Source organism: Aphidius gifuensis, linkage group LG1 (assembly GCF_014905175.1).
Source record: "Aphidius gifuensis isolate YNYX2018 linkage group LG1, ASM1490517v1, whole genome shotgun sequence".
Lineage (NCBI taxonomy): Eukaryota > Metazoa > Arthropoda > Insecta > Hymenoptera > Braconidae > Aphidius > Aphidius gifuensis.
The window spans coordinates 11544417-11556107 of NC_057788.1; the positions used below are offsets into that span (position 1 = coordinate 11544417).

An 11691-nucleotide genomic window follows, 5' to 3' on the forward strand; every position below is an offset into this window, starting at 1 on the left:
TTGAATCAACACAAAAAAAAGTTATTCGTAAAAACATGAGGTAACGCGTATACCTTGTGTGTTAAAGTTGTCAACTTTGACAGTAAATATCTCGAAAAAAGCAAACAAGAAAAAATTCAAAAAAATTCACAATATAGATAATTATTTCATTTAGAAAATAAGCCGAAAAAATCGAAAGTCTATCAGAAATTCAGATATTCGGAATCAACCTTAAATCCAATCAGTGATATTTTCAATACATGCAAAAATCTAAAACATCTTGATGCACCAGATTTCCATGTTGATCTAGCTGAAATTGAAATGGAAAACTGGGTAAACTTGAAAAACTTGGTATATCTAAATATTCGCTGGCAAGCTAGTGATGCAATAATTAAAAAAATCATCAGGTATTGCAATAATTTATAATTCATAAATACTGATACATTAAATAGTGAAACTATTATAAAATTAACAAAATTAGAAAATCTTAATTATTTGAAATTGGCGGAGGCAAATAGTATCAATAAAAAAGTAATGGTTGCAACTTTAAATAATCGTAAAAAAATTAAACATCTGGTAATTCACGGAGATGATAGAGTGGAGGGATCAATTTTTAATAATTTATCAAAACTGCAGTATATTGAAAATTTAAATTTGGCATTTTGTTGCAACCTTGAAGATAGTGCTATGATTGCTATTGCTAAAAATTGTAAGCTCTTGAAATGTTTAAATATTGGAAAGTGTTCTCTCATCACTTCAACTGCTTATATTGCTTTAACAAGCTTGAAAAATTTGAATGAACTAAACGTTGAATCGAATGAAAATGTTGAAGACACTTTTATAGTCAAATTAAGAGGAATTAAAAGTTTAAATGGTTTTGGATGCAACCAACTTACTCATGCTGGTGTCATTCATTTTATAAAAAATAATCCAGATCTTGAATTTCTTAATGTCAGTTATATCACAAAAGTTACAATTGACACAATTATTGCTGCAGAAGAGGCTGTTAAAAATCGTACAAATGATACTTTTTTAGCTATAAAAACTGATGATTTAGATCTTAGAAAAGCCTGCAAAAAATCTCAATTGTTAGAATTGTTTTAAATTTTTTTTTTCCTCAGCAAGTACATCTTGTATCTTTTCTATATTTTTACCAAAAAATCGTATTTAAAATACTAAAAGCTAAAAAAAAATCATTACAAAGCTGTTGTATTAGTATTTTTTCTATATAGCTGTTCCATATATGTTGATTCGTTTTTCAAACAAAAAAAAACAGTTGTGGGAAATTAGATTTGAAAAAAGTTTAAGGGATGATGAGTAGTTGTTGAACTTATTAAATAATCGTGTGACATAATAAGCCTGATTATAATAATAATTTACATGACATTGATAAATAAATAGCAAATAAACAACAATAAATTGACAAGCCCAGATAAATTAAGAAAGTTATAATTAATTAAATAAGATTTAAAATGAAAAAAACTTTTTATATAATTTTATATACCTAATTACATTTTGATTTATAAATTTTTTTTTGTTTTTTTTTTACATTGTAAATTTACTTATAAAAGATCTATAAAAATTTTCATCTACGTCGTTACAGTTATTATATACAGGTTAAACATACATCAAAAAAAAAATATTTTCTACAACATGTTTCGCATACAACGTAGTAAAACGTCTATGGATTACCAATTCAATTTATAAAAAATTTATAAAATACAATAAATAATTTATGATAATTATCGCTATGAGTTTAAATTTAAAATAATACAATGTTTTTTTTTCTCATCGCAGATGAGTTACAAATTTCTTTTCTTTGTGACCTTTAAACGAATGATAAGTTTCTATCATTCTCAGTCGAATAAAAATACCAGTACAATTGTTGAAAAATAACATACAAAGCAACCATTATGATTAATTTATCTAATTAAGTATCGATCAACGCCCTGGAGTAGAGCATCCTTAGCATCTTCACATTTTTAATTTTATAATCAATTTTTCAATTTATTTATAAACATAATAACTTTAAAAAAAATCGTATCACCCTTATAAAGGTAATTGAGTCAATATTAATAACAATACAAGTGAATTAATCCAGTAGCATTAGTAGCTGAAATAATATTATTGGTAAAACAAAAAAAAACAAAATTAAATGAATAATTTTTAAGAGTAATATTTTCACTATAATTTGACTAGATAAAATTATAATTATTAATAACAAGATACAAGAATATTATTTAGAATAATTTTTCATATTTAACTTGCTGAAATAAAAATATAAATTGTGGATTAAATAAATAAGAAATTCGTTTTTTTATAAATTATATATACGAAAATGTATATAATTTATTGAATAAAATTAAATTAAATAATTGAATATAAAAAATTGATATTGTGATTATAAACTTTAAGTAAATTTTTTTTTTTTTTCCATTGTGTATTTTTTGTATTTTATTTATTCATTTATTTAATAACTTCATGCTTGAGGCCAACAAGGACCTATTAGAGTACGTTAATAGATTTACCTTGTATCTTTTCTACATTTTTACAAAAAAATCATTTTTAAAATAATAAAAGCTAAAACAAAATCATTACAAAGATGTATTTTTGCTAATTAACTATTTCATATTTGTTGAGTTTTTTTAAAACAAAAAGATGTAGTTCTTGAAAATTAGATTTAAAAAAAAGTTTAAGGGTGATGAGTTGTTGAACTTATAATAAATAATAATAATAATTTATATAACATTGATAATTATATGCCAAATAAACAACAATAAATTGATAAGACTAGGTAAATTAATAAAGTTATAATTAATTAAATAAGACTCGAATTTAAAAAAAAACTTTTTTTATTTCCATGTTGTTTCTTTTTTTTTTTTTTTTGAGCCAAAAAATTGATAAATAATAAATATTTTTGTATACCTATTATAAACTATTATATACTATAAAATTTTTTATAAAACATGTTTCGAATCTTTTGTAGCTAAAGAAGAGGGTAGCTATTACCCCTCGTAATTTTTTTGAAATATTTCGTATACAACGTATAGTGAAATGTCTATATGGATTACCGATTCAATTTATAAAAAATTTATATAAAACAATAAATAATTTTTGACAATTATTGCTATGAATTAAGTTTGAAATAATACAATGTTTTTTTTTTTCTCATCGCAGATGAGTTACAAATTTCTTTTCTTTGTGACCTTCAAACGAATGATAAGTTTCATTTCTATCATTCTCAGTCATATAAAAATACAAGTACAATTTACATTACTGGGGTAAGAAAAAAATCATTCAATACTTTTAATTTTAAATTACATCAATAGAATATTTGTAAATTAAAATATAGAATTAACAGTGTATATATATATATATATATATAGAGTCAATCACAATGTCAATCTCAAAAAAACGTAGCATTCGTCAAGTTATCATTATGTTTCTGTGGCATTAATGACCACGTATCAAAAATATATTCGTAAATTCAAATACAAATTGAAAATATAAATTCTTCAATTTCAATTGACATTCATAACTTAATCAAGAAAATAAAAAAAAAAAGTGTTAGTTATAATTTTATCTATGATAACTCATTTCAATAAAAAAAGAAACTATTTTGGATAAATTTGAATAGATCAATTATTCAAGTATATATATTGATTGTATATATTGATTTTTTATTTGCGATTGCATTTTTTATTCTCGTGGATCTATAAAAAAAAATATATTTTTCATGTTCACAATATTTTAATCTTAAAAAAGTTATTATGAGTCGGTTGTTTGTCAGCCGTTTAGTCACAAAAAAAATCTTATCGATAATAAAAAAAATATAACAAATAAAAAGTTTTATAATTTTTTTCCAATATAAGATAATAATAGTACTATTTTATCCTTGATGTAGAGATGCACACGAGACGAGACCAGTCTCGGCACTTTCTCGTCTCGTCTCGCGAACTCGAGACGAGACCGAGACGAGACTGACAATTTTTCAGGCGAGACGAGACCGAGACGATAACTAGCATTAGCCCGAGACTTCTCGCGAGAGTCTCACCGTGTTATCAATATCAAATTTGGTTTTCTTAATTTTTTTTTTTTTTTTTTCGTGGTGCCTTTTTTAGTATAAAGTTCTTATATGTATACATATTGCATCTACACTGAGAGAAATTTTAACTAAAAATTAAAATCATGGTTGGATAGAAATTACTATAGTACTTTGTAATTTTTGTTTTAATTCTGGGACTGGCCGCGAGAGTCGGAATTCTACAATAAAATTATGTAAAATGTGTAAAATGTCAAAAAATTGTTGGGTTACTTCAAGCCTCTATACATCGTTATCTATTGCAGATGGACATGGGGTTGAGTGAAGTTTATTATTGAAAATTCAATTCTAAACAATTTATAAAGAATTACTTTTTTTGATTAATCTCTTAGATAATGAGTTATGAGTTAATTAAAATAAAGACATACATGTTTTGTGAAAACAATAAAAATTATTATATGGTTGAATAAAAAATACTGCACAATTTAATAAATATTCTTATATATATAATAAAAATTATCATGTAGACATATAAAAGTTAGCATAGACTTAAATATTTTTTACTATATAGCTTTGTAAAAATTCTGTTTGTGGGACGAAATAACACAAAGATGGCCGACCGATTGAACAAATGATTGAACTGTCATGTAATTTCAAGCATTTCTACAGCCTTATCTGTTGAAGCTAGGTATGGGGTTAAGCGAGGTTTATTGTTGGTTATTTATTTCTAAACAATTTATCAAGAATAACTTTTTACATATAGCCCTATACATATAGCCCTAACGGCAGCTCGCAATTTGTTGTTAAATTAATAACTCGGTGAATAATTGATAAAAATATCTAAAAAATTGTATAAAACTTCTTGATATACTGACCAACAATATTGCCACTGACAAGTTACTCAATTTTTAAATTTCTTTCTTTTTTCATTCAAAGTTAGACAAATTGAATTTTTCCTCGACATTAAACAATCATATATTAAAAATTAAAAAATATAAACGAATGAGTTTTTTGATCATACTGATGCAATTGGTAGTTTATAATGAAGCTACAGTCAAAAATTCAAGTCAATTTATTAATTTTTAAAGAAGTTGTCTCGAGTTATATATGATTAAAAAAAAGTATTTTTTTCAAAAAAAAAAATTTTGTTTTTATTTTTTATCGCGTTAATTAATTATTTTAAAAAAAAATTTATTTGAAGAAAAATATGTATTTTTTAATTCTATCGACGACTGTATTTTTTATTTTTCTGATTTATCAATTTTAATTTTTCTTATTTTCCACCCACCGCAACACTGCCGTTTTCTTGTCTTCGAGCGCTCGTCTGGTTATTAGGGCTTCATGCGGTACGAGACGAGACGAGATTCGACGAGTCTCGGTATCGGTCTCGCTCGTTCGCACCAGGTCTCGGTCTCGGTCTCGGTCTCGCAATTTTAAGATTTTAGGTCTCGGTCTCGGTCTCGGTCTCGGTCTCGTCTCGCAAGTCTCGCCGGGTCTCGCTTTTATACTAATATTTATTCGTCCAAGTAAAGTAAAAAAAGTGATTGAATAATACCATGTATATCAAATTCGTGTAAAATAAAAACAATTAATATTGTATTACCTAATTTTTTTAAAATTATAAAATATAAAATAATGCAATAAATATTGAATTATATTAATTAATAAATTGATTATTAATTTTAATATTAATAAAATTGATTAATCATACAAAATTATGACGAGAATTATTTTTATATACGACGTTTGTTTTTTATTTTCATTTATTAAATTCATAAAAAAAAATTTGATGTTTTCTTCAACCTGACCACAGAGGAACTGAACAACTTCAAGGATGAAGCATCAGAACGTCCTAATTGTGTAAACAAATACAGTACACGGAAAAAAATTTATAGTCTTTATTACTATGTTTTATGATTAAATTTACTATACTTATAGTAAAGTTGGACAGCGGTAAAAGTATAGTTAGATTTACTAGAAAGTACAGTTAAGGTTACTATACTGGTATGGTAATTAAAACTATACCGGTATAGTAAAACAAAAAAAAAATTTTATACAGATTTACTATACTGGTATAGTAAATTTAACTGTACTTATAGTATCTTTTACCATACAGTATAGTAAATTTATGCTTTTTTTAAAAAAAAATTAATTAAAAAATAAAAAAATATTTTAACAAAGTAAAACATTATAGTTTATTAAAAAAAAAAAATTTATATTCAATAATATCAATTGAAATGTTTTCTATTAGTTAAATAATAATGAAGATAAAATTCAATAAATATTAATATTCAGAAAAAACAATGTTAATAATATATGGGATTCGATAAATTTTTAAATCAAATATAAAAAATATATATTTTTTATTTACTTTTTAAAATAAAAAATATTCATTAAAAAACTATACATTTTATACATGTATAACTACAGCTTAGGTATAAAATTTTTCTGATTGTTTAAAGTTATTACGTACGTAATGACTGCATTACCTGACAAAATCTCATTTAATTTCATCTCATTCAATATCAATTGATTTATTTTACTACAATACAAATTTTATTTTCAATTTTCAATATGATATACAATGAATACCCAATAAAAACATGGTCCTTTTTCTGATGGAATAATTTAAACGGAATCATTACGAAGAAAATATATATTATTTTGTTTACGAAATTCAAAAGCACGTTGTTTAGTTTCAAATTTGTCCAGTGGTGAATAAACCAATTGTCATGAATATTGTTAATAAATTAAGAAGTTATTGCCCCCAGCACGGAAATGATTCATTTTATTTTTTGTAATTGAGTATTCAGATATACGTCAAGAAATATATTTTAAATTTTTTTTTCCATAAAGAATTAGTTTTTGATATTTCATTAGTTAACTGATTTCAAATACTAGTAGCTTCCAGTTTTAATAATTTTTTCACTTCAATATAATAATGTCAGTAATTTTGACTCGTGGTAATTCATAAAGATTATATAATTTAGAAACGAATAAGGTTGCTTGTTCATCTAAATCTAAATAGAAAATTTTTTAATGATTCAGCACATCTTTCATCAGAGCTATCCTCTTCTAATTTATCAGTATCTATATTGATGAATTTTTTATTGAAACAGATTTTATATATGGCTATTTATATTTTCAATATGTTGATCAGTGTCATGATCACTCAGTCGATGTCTTTCAAAACTACGATGTGACCAATATATTTTATTGCAATTTAATTCAGCCCACTTGAACAGATTCTCCTATTTACAAAGTGTTTTTATATGAAATAATATTTTTGAATTTTTGAGACACGGAATTCTAAATTCACTTGTAATTTTTTACGTAATCAAATAATAAATTGAGATAAATTATAAATAAAACTAAGAAAATTGAAGAAAAAAAAAAAAAACTACAAATTCGAGTAATTATTCGTTATAGTTTTTTTTTATTTTTTATTATAAATAAATTTAAATTTTATTAAATATTTTTGAATGTCTTGCCTTAAATTTATTTTTTGTTTTCTTTAAGCAACTTATTCAAATAATTTATTTGGTAAAAATTTTCTTTTTTATTAAATAAATTTATTCATATAAATAAAGAACTGTACCAGTATAATAATGATTACAATACAGTACAATAATATTTACCATACAGTAATATTTTACGATACAGTATAGTAATAGTAACTGTACTTTTTAAATTTTTCATGTATATACTATACCAGTATAGTAAGTATTACTATACTGGTATAAATTAAAATATTTATAGTTTTTATTACTATACGGTATAGTAAATTCAACCATACTTTTGTCGCTGTCCGAATTTACTATAAGTATAGTAATAAAAACTATAAATTTTTTTCCGTGTAGACATAATCTTTCTGTTTCCAGAAAAAAAATAAAATTGAAAGACAAACGAATGTTCAAAGTGAATCTTGAAAATTTAAAAATCGTTAAATTAGTCTGAGAAAAGTCTTTAGAAATGCCATAAACAAATAGTATATTTTCTTTTTTTTTTTTCTTTTACTTCATCGATATGTATTTTTTTTCCAAGAAGTAAATCATTGCTTTTGAAACATCAAATACAAAAAATATCAGTTGAGGAAAATATAATTGGCGTAACTTAAGTCTTTACAATTTTCATTGATACATAAGGCTTGTAAATATCTTGTGACTCTGGCGTCAGTGCCCTACTGTGCAGTGTCTTACTGTGCAGGAATATAACAGTTCTTTTTTTTCAATATGATTCGATACGGTAAGAGGAAAAAAAAAAAAAATATTATTTAAAATTTTCAGAGTCTCGCGAGACTAGCGAGACTTTCAGACGATACTCTCGGTCTCGGTCTCGGTATCGTTTTATTGATTCAAGGCGGTCTCGGTCTCGGTCTCGCGTCTCGCGAGACGACGCATGCGAGACCGAGACTAGTCTCGGTACCGCATGAAGCCCTACTGGTTATTGCATCCGGACCCTCTTTTGTAATCTCTATATTAATGGACAACAACGAACTCAAGAATCTTATGAAAAAAAAATACATATTTTTTGTTGTAAGATTATTAATTATTAAATTATTAAGTGGTACCTTATTTGTCTTTTATAAAAATGCAACTACTGCAAACGTGCACTTTTTATGCACTTTTTAATTTTATAGTCTTAATTTGTAGTCAAATTAATAGTCAAAAGTTTCAAGTTGTAAATAAAAATTTTTCAATATTATACATAATAACAAAGTGATTGTGCTGTAATTCAGTATCACAAATGAAAATTTAAACCAAGTGTTTAATCAAACTTCATCAAATGACCTTACTGATTACTTTAATTGTTCAATCAAATCTTCTTGAATATATTTTTCTATTGTAAATAGAGATTCTTAATGCTAAATTAAATAAATAAAAAAAAGTTATTTTTGAAATGAAGTATATGTTTTTCATTTTCAAAAATTTTTGGAAATATTTATCTGTATCAATATTTGTTTGGGTAAATAATTAATCAATTTATTTTTGTGAATGATTTGTTATTAAAATAATATATTGTCAAAAGGATGATTTTCATGTTTAAGAATTTATCTTACTTACAAATTCATATGTATCAACAATAACTGGCACGTATAATATAAAAATATAAAATAATTTCTTTAGACACTTGAATATCATCAAGCCTGTAATTATACACGATTGAAAGTAAAATTTTTAACTTTGTTTACAAATTAACATAATGTCATTTAAACTGTTATGATTCCAAGTAATACAAAAGTCGAAAACAAGTAATAATAACAATGCTCTTCTACAATGTCTTTACAAATCATAAACTTGGTAACGTATTTTGTATGTGTTTTAAGAATAAATTCGAAAAAGCTATACGATAAATTCAATTACGTGTAAATTCAACAACTAACCATTGAGATTTAATTATTGACCTAGAAGCTTGTCGTATTGCCGGATCAAATATTTGTATATGTAAAATGATACCATTTGTACGATTTTTAGTTGCCTGATCAGCAGCAATAACCATGTCAATTGTAATATTATCTATACCCCTGACACTAATCTCTTCAAGATCTGGGTTATTTTTTATAAGTTGAATGATACCAGCATTAGTGAGTTTCTTGCAACCATTACAATGTAATTCTTTTAATCCTTTTAATTTGATAATAAAGTCGTCTGTAATATTAAGAGAACGTACGTTTAGTTTTTGTAAATTTTCCAAGTTTGTCAAAGTAACGAGAGCTGTTTCAGTAATAGCAATGCAATCTTGGATATCTAAACTTTTTAGGTATTTACAATTATTACCAATAGCAATAATTGTACTATCTTCAAGATTTTTTGCCGCACGCAAATTCAGATGTTCAAGATATTGCAATTTTGATAACTCATCAAGAACAGATGGAAAAGAAAGTGGGCCCCCAGGAATAGATGGTACTATAACGCAACCAGGAATTTCTAAACGTTTAAGTTTTTTACAGTTTGAAATTGCAATTATTGATTCCTCGCTGAACTCATTGTACTGAAGCAATATTAAACATTCAAGATTTTTTAACCTAGTTAACATTTTGAGACCAGTTTCTTCTATATAGCCGCGACGTATCATCAAATAATTCAAATTCTTGCAATATTTAACGATTGTATACGCTAAGTAAGGCGTCATTTTACAAGTAATACTAAGATATTCTAAGTTTTGAAAGTTTATCCATTTTTCGAGAGGAATATCAGCTACATCATAGAAACCATATGGTATGTCAAGATGTTTTAGATTTTTGCATGTACAAAAAATAGTTTTAAGTAGTCTGGTAGATGGGACCCTCGGTATGTCGATATATTCCAAATTGACGAGTTTATTAAATAGAGAAAATCCTTTGTGTATATCATATGGTTGAATGCAGAGATGAACAAGTGTAGTTTTTTCTGCTATTTCTTGGTGAATATTGTATGAACAATGATCATCTATTATCAATTTTTGAAGATTTTTAAATTTTTTAAAAGTCTGGAAATAATTAAAATTTATTTAAATAATTTGTATTTATTTGATTGATGGTATTGCTTGTCACTGATGATATATGATCAACTAGTTGGTATTCAATCACAACTTACCATAGAATCTAGTCTTATTCGACTGGAATAATGTTTAGTACCAAAATGAATTTGATTAATTTCTTCTGGAAAACTATTAATTATTTCAGATAAATCATATTTTTCATTATCATAGTGATGAATAACCTTTATTATTATTTTAATGCATTTTAATTTATTCAACTGTTTAAGTCCTTGAACAATGTGATTAACATCGATAATTAATAATTTGACGATAAAATTACATTCAAGACTTGTTAAATTTTTACAGTGATCACCAACAAATGGCATAATACTTGCTTTGCAAACATCTGAGAGAGACAATTCGTTCAAATAAATACCACACATTAATAATATTTTCTCGAGGTATTGTTGTGTCAACAAACGGTTATCATAAGAGCGTCCAATTGATAATTCACATTTGTATTTTTTAATGTCATACCAAGCTAGTTGACATGCCTCTTTCCATTTGGTACAAACTAAAATAAAACGTATCAGATTAAAAAACTAATAATAGAAAAATTAATATTTTATTAACAAAAAAAAAACTTTATTTTGATGATAATATATATATTTAATATACCTTTTTCCATTTCTATTCGTTCTGCTATTGGCAGTAGCATAATGATTTTCGCTAATGAGTCGTAATCTAGTGAATTGTTAACAACTTTTTTTTGATCCTTGTTACCATCATCAGAGGTTTGTTGGTCTCCCCCAACACATATTCTTTTTGCACTCATTTTAAATAAACTCTGAAAATATAGAATTAGAATTAGAATTATAATTTCTTTATTAATAACCCAGCAGGCAAAGCCAAAATATAGCCAAATATATATATATCAAAATTAAAAAACAATGACTTATTTAAATGTATTACAACCAGAATAAATAAGATAAACAAAAATAACCATAAAAAAAATATATAATCTAAAAGATAGGTTAATTAAAGGTTGAAGATTGACCAGTAAAACCAATATCAATAAAACTATATTTAAAGCCAAATAGTATTAAATGTCATGACGATGAAATTCAATTGATACATGTGATTATTTCATAAATGTGATTGTTATAATTATAAATTTTCATCTACCTTAATTGATCCTTTGATTTGTTGAT

General features: G+C 24.9%; 1 protein-coding gene across 1 annotated transcript; it reads right to left on the reverse strand.

Annotated features, from left to right (window-relative positions):
* Positions 1-7031: 7031 nt before the first annotated feature.
* On the reverse strand, positions 7032-11368 carry LOC122851832 (protein ARABIDILLO 1-like). Its single transcript, XM_044151345.1, has 4 exons — positions 11159-11368; positions 10821-11054; positions 9544-9927; positions 7032-7111 (listed from the first exon to the last, which is right to left on the reverse strand). Exons 1-4 carry the CDS (start codon positions 11313-11315, stop codon positions 7032-7034), a joined length of 855 nt encoding a protein of 284 aa, XP_044007280.1. The 5' UTR covers positions 11316-11368.
* Between the last annotated feature and the right edge of the window lie 323 nt (positions 11369-11691).